Source organism: Anomaloglossus baeobatrachus, chromosome 11 (assembly GCF_048569485.1).
Source record: "Anomaloglossus baeobatrachus isolate aAnoBae1 chromosome 11, aAnoBae1.hap1, whole genome shotgun sequence".
NCBI lineage: Eukaryota > Metazoa > Chordata > Amphibia > Anura > Aromobatidae > Anomaloglossus > Anomaloglossus baeobatrachus.
This window is the reverse complement of record NC_134363.1, coordinates 184921770-184941605: the sequence shown is the minus strand read 5'-3', so window position 1 is coordinate 184941605 and position 19836 is coordinate 184921770. Positions and strand designations below refer to the sequence as shown.

Sequence of the window (19836 nt, the reverse complement as noted above, 5' to 3'; positions counted from 1 at the left end):
TTATAGATGTGTTATCAGTCATTGTACAGAAGGAGGAGGTGAGCTGTGACTTCCACTTTTGTGAATGGTAGATCCTGTGTTATTTGCTGCATATGGAGGTGTTATGAGTCATTGTACAGGAGGGGGAGGAGGTGAGCTGTGACATTACCTATTGTGAATAATAAATCAATGATATAGTTTATTAGTGCAGCTCAGTTACTCTCTTTTCCACTTGTATTTTTCAGAGAAAGAAGATAAAACCTTTGAGCCAGTCACCATTGGCAGTCTTGTGCCCATGGACATGAGCCGTCTCTCTCCCCGTCAGTTGGTGGTGTTCCGGTTTGGCTCCGCTCTCCTCCATCTTGCATGTCACGGCTGCGCCCTGTCTCCTCTGCTTCTCCTGATAGCTCAGACAGTCCCCAGAGTACAGAGTCCCGGGCGGCCGACGGACGATCTGCATCTCGGAGATTACTACTATGACACAGAAAATAAAGCTTTGTTTGTGCCGTCCATGTGCCTGGACCACGTCGGGGAGCTGGCAGTGATCATTGTGCATGCCGTGACACGGATCAGTACAGGTACAATACAGAAGAACAGACCCAGAACTTATAGAACAATGACGTAGATCGTACAATGTGAATAAAATATGTAACTTAGTTATTCTGTTATCTTTTAACACAGTGACTGGTACTTTGCTCTCTTGTTATTTTAGGGCTGCATCAACCCCTTATAAATAGTGACTACATACATTGCATGAATGGAGCCGTCAGGGCGATATCCCGCGCTTTCTTTCTTTCCTGGGGTGCAGAGAGGCCGGGGATGCTCGCGGTAAGTGCGGTACATCCCAGAATCTCCGAGTCTGTCGTGATATATGAGGAATGGGCATATTTGCAGACGTAGGTGTCGTCATTCTGTATGTATGCTCTATGCATGTGATACCGGTGGCGTCACATACATATTTCTGCAGCTACGCACCTGACACTTGACACTGACATGAAGTTATTGCTGAAACGGCGCCACAGGAAGACCTTCCAAATAACTAATATTTCCTGAGAAAATGGAGGATTCTGGTAAATGGGTTTTCTGGCTTCAGAATTTGTTTCCTTTTTTAAAACAAAACTACAGCTGGAAAAAAGTTTATCCAAAAGAAGAAAACCACTGACCCTGCAATGCTAGCCAAAGGGTTTATCCACAAACAGAAAACCACTGACCCTGCAATGCTAGCCAAAGGGTTTATCCACAAACAGAAAACCACTGACCCTGCAATGCTAGCCAAAGGGTTTATCCACAAACAGAAAACCACTGACCCTGCAATGCTAGCCAAAGGGTTTATCCACAAACAGAAAACCACTGACCCTGCAATGCTAGCCAAAGGGTTTATCCACAAACAGAAAACCACTGACCCTGCAATGCTAGCCAAAGGGTTTATCCAAAAACAGAAAAACGCTGACCCTGCAATGCTAGCCAAAGGGTTTATCCAAAACCAGAAAACCACTGACCCTGCAATGCTAGCCAAAGGGTTTATCCACAAACAGAAAACCACTGACCCTGCAATGCTAGCCAAAGGGTTTATCCAAAAACAGAAAACCCCTGACCGTGCAATGCTAGCCAAAGGGTTTATCCAAAAACAGAAAAACGCTGACCCTGCAATGCTAGCCAAAGGGTTTATCCACAAACAGAAAACCCCTGACCCTGCAATGCTAGCCAATGGGTTTATCCACAAACAGAAAACCACTGACCCTGCAATGCTAGCCAAAGGGTTTATCCAAAAACAGAAAACCCCTGACCGTGCAATGCTAGCCAAAGGGTTTATCCAAAACCAGAAAACCACTGACCCTGCAATGCTAGCCAAAGGGTTTATCCAAAATCAGAAAACCACTGACCCTGCAATGCTAGCCAAAGGGTTTATCCAAAACCAGAAAACCACTGACCCTGCAATGCTAGCCAAAGGGTTTATCCAAAAACAGAAAACCCCTGACCCTGCAATGCTAGCCAAAGGTTTTATCCAAAATCAGAAAACCACTGACCCTGCAATGCTAGCCAAAGGGTTTATCCAAAACCAGAAAACCACTGACCCTGCAATGCTAGCCAAAGGGTTTATCCAAAAACAGAAAACCCCTGACCCTGCAATGCTAGCCAAAGGTTTTATCCAAAAACAGAAAACCACTGACCCTGCAATGCTAGCCAAAGGGTTTATCCAATACCAGAAAACCACTGACCCTGCAATGCTAGCCAAAGGGTTTATCCAAAACCAGAAAACCACTGACCCTGCAATGCTAGCCAAAGGGTTTATCCAAAACCAGAAAACCACTGACCCTGCAATGCTAGCCAAAGGGTTTATCCAAAACCAGAAAACCCCTGACCCTGCAATGCTAGCCAAAGAGTTTATCCAAAACCAGAAAACCACTGACCCTGCAATGCTAGCCAAAGGGTTTATCCAAAAACAGAAAACCCCTGACCATGCAATGCTAGCCAAAGGGTTTATCCAAAAACAGAAAACCCCTGACCCTGCAATGCTAGCCAAAGGGTTTATCCACAAACAGAAAACCACTCACCCTGCAATGCTAGCCAAAGGGTTTTACTTACAAAAAGCCATTGGACCATATTCATCAAGTTTTCCAAACCGCATGAGACACTTAATTCTGGTGCATTCTAAGTCTAATCTATCTGAGTTTCCAAGTGTCGGCTCCTGTCCGTCTTTACCTGCCCTCAGAGAATAGGCAGCTCAATTTCAGCCTGGTGGGTGGACGTAACCGCCATATTCTAGGTGTCTGTGCTTGCTGGGTTTTTTTTGGCAAGACTTCCTTCCTTGTTCTCCTAAGGACAAGGTGGTCTTGTGCCCTTGTGTAGGTGGTCTCTGCCTTCCATATCGATAAGGACATCAACCTCTTCTTCTTTGGCCATCTCCATCCCAGCTCATCTCCTTGAGCGTTCCCTCCACCGTCTATATCTGGATAGTGCCTTTGTAGCCTATCCCTTCAATCCAAAGTCTTTTTTGACGTTCTGATTGTTCTCGTGATCCCTGATGGGCGACGTATAGGCCTCTTAGCTTCTATAACGGCCATTTCCAAATGCATCACATCTGTTTTGTGAAAACCTGTAAGGTCCATGAATAAGTCAATAAGTTTCAGGGCCTCCTGCTCTGTCAGGCATCAGGCCTTTCAGGCTGTTTTGGGGTCTCCGTCCACACTTTGCTCAGATTCCACAGCCACGGCTTTATGGTTTCTGTCGACGCCAGTTTAGACTGGAGGATACCACAGGCTTCTAGCGTCTAGATGGTCCACGTGGTTACCTCTTGTTTTTTCCCACCTATGTGCACTACTTTATGGCGTCCCATGGTTTTGCGTCCCCCAGTGCCATTTAGGGGAAAGTTGTATTTTTGTACTTACCATAAAATCCTTTTCTGGTTGAGTACATTGAGGGTCACAGCTCCCACCCTTCTCCCTGTATTACTGCCCGGGGATCACTTCTTTTTGCCTGGGGCCTATTTGCTGTTCTTCCCCACAATAAAGTCATGGTGGTCCCTGGTTGCTTTGGAATTTTTTGGTTCTGGTTGCTCACCGCCGGCTCTGGGCACTAAATGCCTCATGTCTGAGGAGAAGGTTTAGCCCATCAGGAGGGGCCAGCACTTTTTTTCCCACCTATTGTCAGGCCTTGAAGTGTAGGGCGTCTACCCACACCTATGTCCCCTCAATGTATTCAATGAGAAAAGGATTTTACCGTAGGTACAAAAATCCAACATTTTATATTCTTTGATTCTCACATTCTCATTCCAGGGAGTTGGAGAAGCAAATTCTGACATGAAAACCGCAATCCAAGACCTTCTGATGATCCACAAATTACCGGACCAGTACCAAACGCAGAAGAGGTAGGGACCGCGTCTGTCCATGTGCATCCCATCTCCATTCACGGGGTTGTCCACCACTGTACAACCTTTTGTCAATTGTTTGTGTCTCACATAACATGAAGAAAACCATACACTTAAAGGACTGGCGCCATTCCTGCAGCATGACCGCTGCAGGTGATCACCAACTACTGATTGTCTGCAGCACTCACAGTTCCATCTGATGAAAGTACGAAGGCTACAGCCACTGATTAGCATTAATTATAATTGTCACATGAACCCTTGGAATTGCAGAACCAACATCCTAGGAGCGGAGGTAAGTATATGAGGTTTTCTTCATGTTACGTGGGTCAGTTGAGCAGTTGATTGCTGAGCTTGTGCTCATACACAGCCAATGCAAACAAGCAGAACTGCAGTGTAAAGCATGAGGAAGGAAGCAGTATGAGCCACTGAAGAGACTGGAGATTTTCAGAACGCAACATATATTAATGGAGAATATAGCGAAGCCAGAGTCACCGATCTGAGATGTGGAAAGAAAGCAAGAGACAAAATAAACGGTTAATAAACCCATCAGCCTTTATAATAAGGCCTCTAGGTGGCGCCATCATTGGTTGTCTATGTGAGATATGTCATGGCTGCCCCCACTCATTACTCAGTCAATCAAATGTTCCAGCTAAGTATAACTACTCCCATCATCTACTCCCATTTTCTTTGTCGCTCCATTGGGAGACCCAGACAATTGGGTGTATAGCTTCTGCCTCTGGAGGCCACACAAAGTATTACACTTTTAAAAAAGTGTAACCCCTCTCCTCTGCCTATACACCCTCCCGTAGATCACGGGCTCCTCAGTTTTATGCTTTGTGTGGAAGGAGGCACACATCCACTCATGCATTCTCATACATAGTTATGACGGACGGAAGAAAAGAGGACCCCGATGGGGTCCCCGGCATGTTCCCTTCTCACCCCACTATGTCGGCGGTGTTGTTAAGGTTGAGGTACCCATTGCGGGTACAGAGGCTGGAGCCACATGCCGTCTCCTTCACCATCCCTTATGCGGCTCTGGGAGAAGTGGGATCCTAAGCGGTCATCCACGTGCTGGGACCGTGCTCCATCCGCAGCCCCTGGTGGAACCTGCCGGTCTGGAGCTTCTTCACCCCCAGGGACCGGGCCCTGCAACTTGGAGGTACTCTGTGTCCCCATGTGTGGACTGTACAGGGAGGGAGGTCGCTCCTTCTCCCCGGAAGCCGCCGTAGTTCCGTCCGCAGTTTTTTTCGGCGGACTTCCGCGCCGACCGTGCCTGCTTGTCGGGCACGGCCTTAAATTTAGTCCCCAGCTTCGCCGTGGCCTATTCGAGCAAAATCCCGCCCCCGGGCATGCCTGTCAGGGGTTAGAGCGGGATTACCGACGTGACATCGGCTCTGAGGGCTGGAGCATCTTTGCATGTCTCCCCCCACCCTCATTGACCACTTGGGGACTCCAGATTCCCGCTCTTTGCTGGCGCCGCCCTCGGCTCCACACCCCCCCTGAGAGCTCCGGCAGCCATTTTTAGCATTCTGCCGGTGGATGCTACTCAGCGGCAAAGCTCTGCAGCTCTGGGGGATCCACGACAGGGAATCTGGAGGACACACTCCGCTCGTTAGCGGTTGGTAAGCCACACCGGTCACCCGGTGTTGGTCCCCCTAGGGTGCCGTGATATATATAGATATATATATCTGTTCGGAAAGGCTGTATACCCTTTTCCCATATACCCTCAGTGGTCACTCTCCTAAGAGACAACAGCATGTCGTCCACAAGGAGCAAAGCTACTAAGGCACAGACTTTTTTCGCGGCCTGTACCTCTTGTGGGGCTATGTTGCCTGCGGGATCCACCTACCCCCACTGTGATCAATGCTCGACTCCTGCCACGCTTGCTCAGCCGGAGCCTCGGACACTTGTGGGCCCCTCTACTCATGTAGATCCCCCGGCTCCCCCTGAGCAGTCTGCAGGGACAGAGTCACCGTCGTTGGCCTCTTTCGCTGCGACACTCTCCCAGTCACTTTCTCAATCCATTGCACAGTCTATGGACAAATGGTCATCTAAGCTCCTTGAGGCTTTGCAGTCCAGACCGGGCCCTTCACAGGCCCCGGCCCCTGTTAGTTTGTCTCCTCCAGGCCCCTCTCGGTCCGCAACGCAGCGCGCTCCCAGGATAGCCTCTAGGTCCCAGGCGGAGAGGACTCCTGCCCGGATCGCAGCCCCAGGCCGGCTAAGCGGCCTCGCTGGGACTCTTCCCCGGCCTCCTCACGCTGCTCTGGATCCCAGCTTGATGACTCTCAGGAAGACGAGGCGGACGTGGGAACTCAGGCCTCTGACCCTGATTTCACCCTTAACCTTGATGCCCCTGAGGGGGACGCCTTGGTAAATGATCTTATCTCGTCCATCAACCAGGTGCTGGATCTCTCACCTCCACCTCCTCCTGCAGAGGAGCCGGCTTCTCAGCAGGAGAAACACCAATTTCGATTCCCCAAACATACGCGCAATACGTTTTTTGATCACTCTAACTTAAGGGACGCTGTCCAGAAGCCCAGAGCGGTCCCGGACAAGCGCTTTGCTAAACGGCACACTGACACGCGTTATCCCTTTCCACCTGAAGTCGTTAAGGGCTGGGCACACTCCCCCAAGGTGGACCCTCCAGTCTCTAGATTGGCTGCTAGGTCCGTTGTGTCTGTTGCCGATGGCGCATCCCTGAAGGATGCCACTGACAGATAGAGCTCTTGGTGAAGTCTATTTATGAGGCCACGGGCGCGTCTTTCGCCCCGGCCTTTGCGGCCGTGTGGGCTCTCCAAGCAATCTCGGCATGTCTGACTGAGATTAATGCCGTCACGCGGAATTCTGCTCCGCAGGTTTCTTCCTTGACCTCTCAGGCATCAGCATTTTCGTCCTACGCCATGAACGCCGTCCTGGACTCCGCTAGCCGTACGGCTGTGGCATCCGCTAACTCCGTGGCAGTCCGCAGGGCCATGTGGCTGCGCGAATGGAAAGCAGACTGTGCTTCCAAAAGGTTCTTAACTGGTTTGCCTTTTTCTGGCGACCGGTTGGATGAGATTATTAAGGAATCCTCGAAAGGACTCCTCCTTACCCCAGTCCAAACCTCAGAGACCTCAGCAGAAAAAAATACAATCGAGGTTTCGGTCCTTTCGTCCCTCCGCCAAGACTCAATTCTCGTCGTCCAACCGGCCGGAGAAAGGCCAGAGGAACTCCTATGCGTGGCGGTCCAAGTCACACCCCCAAAAGGCCGCGGGAGGCACTGCCTCCAAGACGGCCTCCACATCACTCTCGGCCTCATCTAACCACATCCTCGGTCGGTGGCAGGCTCTCCCGCTTTGGCGACGCCTGGTGGCCACATGTTCAAGACCGATGGGTGAGAGACATTCTGTCTCATGGTTACAGGATAGAGTTCAACTCTCGTCCTGCGGCTCGTTTCTTCTGAACCTCCCCACCCCCCGCACAGGCCGACGCACTTTTTGAAGCAGTGGACGCTCTAAATATAGAGGGAGTTGTGATTCCCGTTCCCCTTCAGGAACGTGGTCGCGGATTTTACTCCAACTTGTTCGTGGTGTCAAAAAAGGACGGGTCATTCCGTCCCGTTCTGGACCTCAAGCTGCTCAACAGACATGTGAGAACCAGACGTTTTCGGATGGAATCTCTCCGCTCGGTCATCGCCTCGATGTCACAAGGAGACTTCCTAGCATCGATCGACATCAAAGATGCTTATCTCCATGTGCCGATCGCACCCGAACATCAACGTTTCCTGCGTTTCGCCATTGGGGACGAACACCTCCAGTTCGTGGCATTGCCTTTCGGCCTGGCGACAGCCCCACGGGTTTTCACCAAAGTCATGGCATCCGTCGTGGCGGTCCTGCACTCTCAGGGCCACTCGGTGATCCCCTTACTTGGACGATCTCCTAGTCAGGGCCCCTTCTCTGGTGGCGTGTCAACAAAGTCTTACCGTCACTCTGGCAACTCTCCAGCAGTTCGGGTGGATCATCAATTTCCCGAAATCCAAGTTGACGCCGACCCAATCATTGACTTACCTCGGGATGGAATTTCATACCCAGCCAGCGTTAGTCATGCTACCGCGGGACAAACAGCTTTCTCTGCAGGCGGGGGTGCAGTCACTTCTTCGGAGTCAGTCACACCCCTTAAGGCGCCTCATGCACTTCCTGGGGAAGATGGTTGCAGCCATGGAGGCAGTGCCGTTCGCGCAATTCCATCTACGGCCACTCCAATGGGACATTCTTCGCAAATGGGACAAGAGTGCTGCTTCCCTCGACAAGAACATCTCTCTTTCCCTCGCAACCAAAACATCACTTTAGTGGTGGCTCCTACCCACATCTCTGGCCCGGGGAAAATCCTTCCTACCCCCAACCTGGGCCGTGGTCACCACGGACGCGAGCCTGTCAGGTTGGGGAGCGGTTTTTCTCCACCACAGGGCTCAAGGAACCTGGACTCCAATAGAATCGTCCCTTCAGATCAATATCCTGGAGATAAGGGCAGTATATCTAGCCCTATTGGCTTTCCATCGGTGGCTGGAGGGCAGGCAGATCCGAATCCAGTCGGACAACGCCAATGCCGTCGCCTACATCAACCACCAAGGCGGCACTCGCAGTCGTCAAGCCTTCCAGGAAGTCCGGCGGATTCTGCAGTGGGTGGAAGACACAGACTCCACCATCTCCGCAGTTCACATCCCGGGCGTAGAAAACTGGGAAGCAGATTTTCTCAGTCGTCAGGGCATGGACGCGGGGGAATGGTCTCTTCACCCAGACGTGTTTCGAGAGATCTGTCGCCGCTGGGGAACGCCGGACGTCGATCTCATGGCGTCACAACACAACAACAAGGTCCCGGCCTTCATGGCACGGTCTCAGGATCACAGAGCTCTGGCAGCGGACGCTTTGGTCCAGGATTGGTCGCAGTTTCAACTGCCATACGTGTTTCCCCCTCTGGCGATGCTGCCCAGGGTACTACGCAAGATCCGGTCCGAATGCCGTCGCGCCATTCTCGTCGCTCCAGACTGGCCGAGGCGGTCGTGGTATCCGGATCTGTGGCATCTCACAGTGGGTCAACCGTGGGCACTTCCAGACCGCCCAGACTTGCTGTCACAAGGCCCGTTTTTCCATCTGAATTCTGTGGCCCTCAACCTGACTGCGTGGCCATTGAGTCCTGGCTCCTAGCGTCTTCAGGGTTATCTCAGGATGTCATTGCCACCATGAGACAGGCCAGGAAGCCAACGTCCGCCAAGATCTATCACAGGACTTGGCAAATCTTCTTATCCTGGTGCTCTGATAACGGTTTTCCTCCATGGCCGTTTGCATTACCCACATTTCTTTCATTCCTACAATCTGGAATGGACAAGGGTTTGTCCCTCGGCTCTCTCAAGGGCCAAGTGTCGGCGCTCTCCGTGTTTTTTCAAACGCGTCTAGCCAGGCTTCCGCAGGTCCGCACGTTCCTGCAGGGGGTTTGCCACATGGTTCCACCTTACAAACGTCCGTTGGAACCTTGGGATCTTAACAGGGTCCTGACGGCTCTTCAAAAGCCGCCTTTTGAGCCGCTGCGGGATGTCTCTCTCTCCCGTCTTTCTCAGAAGGTGGCCTTCCTGGTGGCAGTCACATCACTTGGCAGAGTGTCTGAGCTTGCAGCGCTGTCATGCAAAGCTCCCTTCCTGGTTTTTCACCAGGATAAGGTGGTTCTGCGTCCTGTCCCGGAATTTCTCCCTAAGGTGGTGTCCCCTTTTCATCTAAATCAGGATATCTCCTTGCCTTCCTTTTGCCCTAATCCAATTCACCAGTGTGAAAGGGATTTGCACTCTTTGGATCTAGTGAGAGCACTCCGGGTCTACGTGTCTCGCACGGCGCCCCTGCGCCGATCAGACGCGCTCTTTGTCCTTGTCGCTGGCCAGCGTAAGGGATCTCAGGCCTCCAAGTCAACCTTGGCTCGGTGGATCAAGAAACCGATTCTCGAGGCCTACCATACTTCTGGGCTTCCGCTCCCTTCAGGGTTGAAAGCCCATTCTACCAGAGCCGTAGGTGCGTCCTGGGCATTGCGGCACCGGGCGACGGCTCAGCAGGTGTGTCAGGCAGCTACGTGGTCTAGTCTGCACACTTTCACGAAGCACTATCAAGTGCATACCTATGCTTCGGCAGACGCCAGTCTAGGTAGGCGAGTCCTCCAGGCGGCGGTTGCCCACCTGTAAGAGGGGGCCGTTTTTCGGCTCTTTTTATCGAGGTATTCTTATACCCACCCAGGGACTGCTTTTGGACGTCCCAATTGTCTGGGTCTCCCAATGGAGCGACAAAGAAAAAGGGAATTTTGTTTACTTACCGTAAATTCCTTTTCTTCTAGCTCCTATTGGGAGACCCAGCACCCGCCCCTGTTCCCTTCGGGCTGGTTGTTCTTTTGTGTACACATGTTGTTGATGTTGATTTGTTCTTTGGGTTCATGGTCTTCAGTTCTCCGAACATCCTTCGGATTGAATTTACCGTAGACCAATTTATAAGTTTTCTCCTTCCTGCTTTTGCACCAAACTAAGGAGCCCGTGATCCACGGGAGGGTGTATAGGCAGAGGGGAGGGGTTACACTTTTTTAAAAGTGTAATACTTTGTGTGGCCTCCAGAGGCAGAAGCTATACACCAATTGTCTGGGTCTCCCAATAGGAGCTAGAAGAAAAGGAATTTACGGTAAGTAAACAAAATTCCCTTTTTTTTCTCAATTTTTACATTATTTTATCATTTTTTTTTTCATGACTACGCCCATCGTCTGCCATGTCATTGCTTTCTCCACTATTTTTTTTTATCAGCTGTGAATTTTACAGCAAGTTTAGAAATCAGAGGATCATGGAGAACGTGTTTGTGAACAATTCCGGACGCCTCCGAGAGAATCACAAGGAGGAACATTCGGAGCAGACGGCGGCGAGGGTGAGCCATTAATATCCATTGCACCCTATATGGTGCATATACCACTTGGGGGACAATACGGGATGAAGTGATGAATGACCAACAATGGGAATTTGGGGATGATGTTCCTTTCTTAAAGTGGCCGTCCTGTCAGTGTGGGGCCATATTCTACATTTTTGTATAGGAGCCCATAGCACCGGCTCTCGGGTCAGCAGGTAATCTTGCAATCCTCCTTCAGACTGAAGTATCCTTACCAGTGTTACCTGTATTGTGCGGCAGGAGGAGGCCATAGACGCTCTCAATGAAGAATTCCTCCGGCTGGTAACACAAGCAATGGAAAACAAAAGGGAGTCCAGAGACCTGAGCGTCCGGCTGGAGAGCCACCCGTCTGGGGTAAGTTCTGTAAGTTTTCCTGTTTAATTAATCGTTTACTGATTGGAAGCAAAGATCTATGAAAATTGCAAAACTTTTCCCCGTTGATTAAGATCTCTGCTTACATACAGGGGACGGAAACATTTAATATCTTAATTCCAGAGGCTGAAAACCCGGCCTGACCTTGTCTTGTGAAGACAATATATTGCAGCCTATATCCGACCGGGTGGTATATGCCGGTATATAGCTAGTAATTATTATTACTTCCAACTTTTCCACAAGATCACAACTCTTCATCTGTGCTGGAAAACGGCCAAAAGGAACCTTTTACAGCAAGTTCAGGTTTTACAGAGCCATAATTGTCCTCTGTGTCCTGTGCGCACTGAACAGTCCAAAGAAGAATGGTAAACAACGAAATGTCTCGCCCCGTGATGGTCGATAGGAACTTCCGTATCAACAAGTCTTAAAATACAAACGCTGGAAACCAATAAAAGATCATAAACCGGTTCATAAACAAATACCATCAGCTCATGTAGGGCAATTCATGGTGCGCACTCGGTGCTCGGAGTTTGGTGTCAATTGGGCCTCATGTGCCGGATTATCAGATATTCTGGGATATACGATGGTTATAAAACAGTTCTGAATAATAGTCACACTATAGGCGCGGATCTCTTTATATAATGTACGGTTCCTTGCAGAACAGACTTTCTTTTTGCAAAATATTAATGGATGTTGGGTACAAAAAAAGTCGTGTAAAATGCTCAGAATACATTAACAGTTAAATAAAAGTATTAATACCGGTCCACAACTGCTTCCGATACCGCGCCAGTCTTTACCTTCTGTAGCGATGATGTCCCATCTCAGGAACATCTGACTGCTGCAGCCAATCATTGTCAGAAAGGCTCCAGGACGAATTACAGACCTGTCAATCACCTGCTGCTGCGCTGGGAAGAGCCGGACTGGGGCGTCACAAGATGAGTCTCATGTCTGGCTATGGTCCCCGGCCAGATCTGTGCTCAGAAGAGCCGGACTGGGGCGTCACAAGACAAGTCTCATGTCTGGCTATGGTCCCCGGCCAGATCTGCACTGGGAAGAACCGGACTGGGGCGTCACAAGACAAGTCTCATGTCTGGCTATGGTCCCCGGCCATATCTGCACTGGGAAGAGCCGGATTGGGGCGTCACAAGACAAGTCTCATGTCTGGCTATGGTCCCCGGCCAGATCTGCACTGGGAAGAGCCGGATTGGGGCGTCACAAGACAAGTCTCATGTCTGGCTATGGTCCCCGGCCACATCTGCACTGGGAAGAACCGGACTGGGGCGTCACAAGACAAGTCTCATGTCTGGCTATGGTCCCCGGCCGGATTTGTGCTGGGAAGAACCGGACTGGGGCGTCACAAGACAAGTCTCATGTCTGGCTATGGTCCCCGGCCGGATCTGTGCTGGGAAGAACCGGACTGGGGCGTTATAACATGAGTCTCATGTCTGGCTATGGTCCCCGGCCAGATCTGCGCTGGGAAGAGCCGGACTGGGGCGTCATAAGAAGATTCTCATGTCTATCTATATTTCCACTGGGAAGAGCTGGACAGGGGTGTCACAAGACAAGTCTCATGTCTGGCTATGCTCCCCGGCCATATCTGCACTGGGAAGAACCGGACTGGGGCGTCACAAGACAAGTCTCATGTCTGGCTATGGTCCCCGACCAGATCTGTGCTGGGAAGAACCGGACTGGGGCATCATAAGACAAATCTCATGTCTGGCTATGGTCCCCTGCCAGATCTGCGCTGGGAAGAGCCGGACTGGGGCGTCATAAGAAGATTCTCATGTCTGGCTATGGTCCTTGGCTAAATTTCCACTGGGAAGAGCTGGACAGGGGTGTCACAATACGAGTGTCGTGTCTGGCTATGGTCCCCAGCTGGATCTGCCCTGAGAAGAGCCGGATTGGGGCATCATAAGACAAGTCTAATGTCTGGCTATGGTCCCCAGCTGGATCTGCCCTGAGAAGAGCCGGATTGGGGCATCATAAGACAAGTCTAATGTCTGGCTATGGTCCCCAGCTGGATCTGCCCTGAGAAGAGCCGGATTGGGGCATCATAAGGCAAGTCTAATGTCTGGCTATGGTCCCCAGCTGGATCTGCCCTGAGAAGAGCCGGATTGGGGCATCATAAGACAAGTCTAATGTCTGGCTATGGTCCCCGGTGTCTGCGCTGGGAAGAACCGGACTTAGGCATCGTAAGCCAAGTCTCTTGTCTGGCTATGGTCCCCGGCCACATCTGTGTTGGGAAGAGCTGGACTGGGGCATCATAAGACAAGTTTCATGTCTGGCTATGATCCCCGGTTGGAACTTCTAACTATCTATTGTGGAGAACAATATACCCGGCTGTGATCCTGCTGCTCTGATTCTTGCTGTCTATGGCAGTATTCATCAGCTGACACTCCCTGCAATAAAACCCAATTGTGTGCATTATTTTTCTCCCCAAGGACACGCTTTTAAGAGGAAAAAAAATAACTTTAATAAAGAAATATTATATAATATAGTGTATAAATTGTACTTGCACCATGTGATGTGTGGACATCACACTAAAGGGGGTCTTCAAGTCTAGTTCTCTGGGATAGGTTTTTTTACATTATATTTACAGGTTTGAAGTTTACAAATTATTAGATCTTGAAAAGAGTATAAAGAATCTCTGTAAAAATGCAGTGAAGTGTGCAAGGGAAACAAAAGGGGTGAGGAACAAAAAAAACGAAGAGATTCTTAATTACTACCATATGATTGCCGCAATCTCCGGTAAAATAATAAAAAAAAAAAACTAAAACATTGCGTCATGCTGAAAATTGATTATCGATTATTAGCAGACTCGGAGGCCGGTCAAAATCCTGGAAAAAAAAGATTTTGACTTGATTCTGGAACAGGAGAAAAGCAATTATATCCTGTAAGTGTACGCACAAGCCCGACTCGATTCACAAATTGATTCTGGAGATATCGTAGCCACCGATTTGAATAAAAAAAGTTGTTTAAAGTTTTTTGTACTCTTTACACAGAGACACTTTTTACTTGTAATTAATAAGATGTTCTAGGACCATAGAGTGATCCTTCCTTCTGCTCAAAAAATTCCTTCAGAGCTGCGCTCTCTTTTCTACAATGAGATCTGTCATCTCGAACGGAATCAGACGAACTCCGCTTCAAGCGACCTAAACGAACCTAGGCCCGAGTGTCTGCATACACCTCCACTTCCGGTCCAATAGTCACTCCCATCACGTTCCTTACTTTAAGAATTGCCGTAAATCTCTTGTTAAAGATAATTATTGCCAAAAACTTAGCTATCTATCTATCTCTATCTCTCTCTCTCTCTCTATATATATAGATATATATATATATATATATATATATATATACAGAGACTGGTTCCTATAAGGTGCTATAACTTTTTTTTTTTTAATATTGTAAATTAAGCTAAATCGTTTTGCAGATATACTGTACTCTCCATGCTAAATACATGAAAAATATCATAGTATCATAGTTTTTAAGGTTGGAGGGAGACTCTAAGGCGGGCTTTGCACACTACGACATCGCAGGTGCGATGTCGGTGGGGTCAAATTGTAAGTGACACACATCCGGCATCGCATGCGACATCGTAGTGTGTAAAGCCTAGATGATATGATTAACGAGCGCAAAAGCATCGTAATCGTATCATCGGTGCAGCGTCGGTGTAATCCATAATTACGCTGACGCGACGGTCCGATGTTGTTCCTCGCTCCTGCGGCAGCACACATCACTGTGTGTGAAGTCGCAGGAGCGAGGAACATCTCCTACCGGCGTCACCGCGGCTTCCGTAGGATATGTGGAAGGAAGGAGGTGGGCGGGATGTTTACGTCCCGCTTATCTCCGCCCCTCCGCTCCTATTGGCCGCCTGCCGTGTGACGTCACAGTGACGCCGCACGACACGCCCCCTTAATAAGGAGGCGGGTCGCCGGCCAGAGCGACGTCGCAGGGCGGGTGAGTCCATGTGAAGCTGCCGTAGCGATAATGTTCGCTACCGCAGCTATTACACGGATATCGCAGCTGCGACGGGGGCGGGGACTATCGCGCTCGGCATCGCAGCATTGGCTTGCGATGTCGCAGCGTGCAAAGTACCCCTAAGTCCATCTAGTTCAACCCGTGGCCTAACATGTTGATCCAGAGGAAGGCAAAAAAAAACAAAACAATGTGGCAAACAAACAAGCGCCAATAGGGAAAAAAATTCCTTCCTGACTCCACATCCGGCAATCAGACTAGTTCCCTGGATCAACACCCTGTCATAAAATCTAATATACATAACTGGTAATATTATATTTTTCAAGAAAGGCGTCCAGGCTCTGCTTAAATGTTAGTAGTGAATCGCTCATTACAACATCATGCGGCAGCGAGTTCCACAGTCTCACTGCTCGTACAGTAAAGAATCCTCGTCTGTGATTATGATTAAACCTTCTTTCCTCAAGACGTAGCGGATGCCCCCGTGTTCCAGTCGCAGGCCTAGGTGTAAATAGATCTTTGGAAAGGTCTCTGTACTGTCCCCTCATATATATTTATACATTGTGATTAGATCTCCCCTAAGCCTTCGTTTTTCCTGTCTTGGTATTGCAGCCCACCCATTCCTCTAATAATCTTGGTGGCTCTTCTCTGCACCCTCTCCAGTTCAGCTATGTCCTTCTTATATATCGGTGACCAGAATTGTACACAGTATATAAGTGCGGTCGCACTAGTGACTTGTACAGAGGTAGAACTATATTTTTTTCATGAACACTTCTACCTCTTTTAATACATCCCATTATTTTATTAGCCCTGGCAGCAGCTGCCTGACACTGTCCACTAAAGTTACGTTTACCATCCACCCATACACCCAAGTCTTTTTCTGTGTCTGTTTTACCCAGTGTTCTACAATTAAGTACATAATTATACATTTTATTACCTCTACCCAAGTGCATGACCTTACATTTATCTACATTATACTTAAATTGCCACTTCTCAGCCCAATCCACCAATTAATACATAAATAAAAATAAAACAAAAATACAATAAATCTCCCTGTAATATAAAATTATCCTCCTCTGTATTGATTACCCTGCAGAGTTTAGTATCATCTGCAAATATTGAAATTCTACTCCGCATGCCCCCAACAAGGTCATTAATAAATATGTTGAAAAGAAGCGGGCCCAATACTGACCCCTGTGGTACCCAACTATGAACTGAGACCCAGTCCAAGTATGTACCATTAATAATCATCCTTTGTTTCCTATCACTGAGCCAGTTTTTAACCCAGTTACACATATTTTCCCCTATCCCCATTATTCTCATTTTATGTACCAGCCTTTTGTGTGGCACCGTATCAAAAGCTTTTGAAAAGTCCATATACACAACATCCACTGCATTTCCCTGGTCCAGGCTTGAACTTACCTCTTCATAGAAGCTGATCAAATTAGTTTGACAGGATCGATCCCTCTTAAACCCATGTTGATACTCTGTCATAAGGTTATTTTTCTTGAGATACTCCAGTATAGCATCTCTCAAGGAACCCTCAAGGATTTTACCAACCGTAGAGGTTAAGCTTACCGGCCTATAATTTCCCGGCTCAGTTTTTGTCCCCTTTTTGAATATTGGCACCACATTTGCTATGCGCCAGCCAAAATATGGAAAAAAATATTTATTTTCAACCCTGTAGACTAGAAGACACCTTCAGCATTGGGCTCTGTTGACAACTTCATGGTGATGTCTACATATGGAAACCCAGGATCTATTGCATATATATAGCTATATATAATATACAGCCCTCAATCAGATTGCTTTATGTATTCAATTGTTCAACAATTTTTGGTAGAAATTATACATTCTTCTAAAAGCTGCAAATCCCTTCCACACTTTCTATGTTTTAAAGGATAAACGTTACAACAGCCGATCATCTACTATAAGCATACGCTGCACCTAATAAGCTCCTGTTTGTCGTGTCGTGCACCATTGTATATATATACACTTGCAGAATATTTCTCCTGGACAGGTGACCGATAACGCTCAAGTTTAGAAGCAAGATTAGGATTTTAGAAATCACTTTTGCGTTAGTTTTTCACTTTCTGACACTGCAGAAGCTTATGTACGTTTGTTTTGCAGTTTAATAGGTTGGCGGAGAACAGGGACCTGGCGGTGCTGCTGGAAATACAGAGGCGGCTTATGTCAGAGAAGATCAGCGCTGCAGAATGTGAGCTGCTTTATCTGGATCCAACTGACACTACAGACTTCCACTCGTCCGGTAACAACCAAGATAAGTGACTTTTTTTTATAACAAGTGGAACATGGATGCAGTCATGAGCTCTGGACTTAAAGGAATTCACAGTAAATAACATTTAACCATTGGGCATATTCACATTTTTATCATTTTTTTACCCCCATAGTAAAACACCACACCATCGCCAGGAAGACAAAGCAGCAATCCCAGATGAAAATATATGCATTTTTTGTATATTTTTATGCCTTTTTTTCTCCTCTGCCTTATAGATCTGAAAACACAGAATTATAATATTGTATTTTTTTTTTTAAAAGACACTGGAGGACAAAAAAGCACAAGGAAAAAACACAAGGTCTGATTAATTTTCAAAAAGCTCATTCATTTGTTTTGATTCAACAGTAAATTGCTGATTTTTTCTATCCAAAAAAATGGACTGGGAAAAGTTTTGTTCATTTTTGTAATGAATCCACTGATTATTTTTTTTTGTGCAACTTTTCTGCTACATTTCGCATCAAAATCTGCATGCATTGTTCATGGATTTTGTTGGTGATTATGTTGAGGATTACACCGTATACATTGTGAAAGGGTGAACTCTGCACAGTGAATTCACAGGCTGTGGATGTTAAAATCTGCATTGCAGGTCTATTAATGCACGGAAAATGTCCGCAATGTGTAGATGACATTTTATAAAATCTGATTAGCATCTGGCATTGTGTTACACTACTGACTTTAGATACAAATCTGCAGGGACAATTCTCACCAAATAAATACTGTGTGCATTCACTTATAGTTTAAGAAAGGTTTGCAGTGCCTGTTATTATTAATGGCTCATCTTTCTGGCAGTAACTGGCAACATTCTGCCTTATATCCAGATGATAAGACAACTGCATCTTAACATTTCTCACAGCTGGACGCTTGCTACAGTTGCTGCTCTGTATCAAGACACAAAAATAGCAACAAAAAGAGGAATAAATATCCTCCAAAAATTAAGCATTATTTACTGCAAAGAAGGGCAGGAGTTGTATAGCGCCTAAGCCAAAAACTTCTACTCAAGCAGGATACAGCTAAACCCCCACTAAGTGGAGGCATCTCAGGTGCAGGAGGAGCAAATCACACACACACTTCCAAAACATGGTTGGGGCGATTGCTGGATGATAAAACTGCACACTGAAGGCTTGCATAGAGCGCTGTTCACACATGCAGATGAACAGTCACAAGCCCGCAGCCTATTAGGTGACGCCCATACTATGAGATCAGGTGGGCTGCCAAGCCGAACTCCATCTGTGCATCATACAGGGACAGGAATTCTAATATGCAAGGCCTAACAGAAAGGGGCCTGGCTGTATCCTGTACAAAAAAATATGAGGCTTTAGTTGGTATTATGGCCAGAATAAGGAAGTCTATATCCCTTGTCATGTGACCTCATGCTTGGAGGTCCCTACACTAAATATAAAGATAGCAACAAAAAGAGGAATAAATATCTTCCAAAAATTAAGCATTACTTACAGCAAAGATGGGCTGCAGTTGTCAGCAGTCTATATCAAGACAAGTGAAATAAATCGGCTTGTGTCGAAAGTAGCAAATGATCGAGGCAGGAGACCAATGTGTTTAGCTTGGGTTTTGTTCACATCTGCCATGCTATTTCTCCCTTTCTGTTTCAGTAAACAGAAAATTCGGAAAAATTAAAACCTCCGCAGTGCTGGAGAACCAGCGACACCTGAGGAACCCTATTGATATGTTAGGGTTTGTCGGTTTTCCGTTATGTAGACAGGTCATCTTTACTCTTATTTTATAAGTACAGCTGTGAACTATTCTAACAGTATATATTTATGTATTTATGTATGTATGTGGCAGGACTCTTTGGGAGGGCAGCTGTAACTGAAGCCCCCTAAGTTCTAGAGAGATTACACTTCAAGAGAAAATAAAATATGTCACTGTGTAACATTAGAGGGCACCAATCACCAGAATTTTCCTATATAAGCTACGGCCAGTGCTATACTGGCACTATCAGGCTGATTCTATACATACAGTGCTATACTGGCACTATCAGGCTGATTCTATACATACAGTGCTATACTGGCGCTATCAGGCTGATTCTATACATACAGTGCTATACTGGCACTATCAGGCTGAGTCTCTACATACAGTGCTATACTGGCGCTATCAGGCTGAGTCTCTACATACAGTGCTATACTGGCACTATCAGGCTGATTCTATACATACAGTGCTATACTGGCACTATCAGGCTGATTCTATACATACAGTGCTATACTGGCGCTATCAGGCTGAGTCTCTACATACAGTGCTATACTGGCACTATCAGGCTGATTCTATACATACAGTGCTATACTGGCACTATCGGGCTGATTCTATACATACAGTGCTATACTGGCACTATCAGGCTGATTCTATACATACAGTCCTATACTGGCACTATCAGGCTGATTCTATACATACAG

General features: G+C 47.5%; 1 protein-coding gene across 1 annotated transcript in view; it reads left to right on the top strand.

The window, feature by feature from the left end:
* Positions 1-18150, top strand: part of LOC142257151 (uncharacterized) — a 91931-nt gene extending 73781 nt beyond the window's left edge. Inside the window, exons 32-37 of the mRNA XM_075329267.1 lie at positions 225-557; positions 692-807; positions 3756-3847; positions 10653-10770; positions 11029-11142; positions 17263-18150. Coding sequence (XP_075185382.1) covers positions 225-557; positions 692-807; positions 3756-3847; positions 10653-10770; positions 11029-11142; positions 17263-17421 — 932 coding nt within the window. The 3' untranslated portion in view covers positions 17422-18150. The remainder of the gene's footprint in view (positions 1-224; positions 558-691; positions 808-3755; positions 3848-10652; positions 10771-11028; positions 11143-17262) is intronic.
* The last annotated feature ends 1686 nt before the right edge of the window (positions 18151-19836 follow it).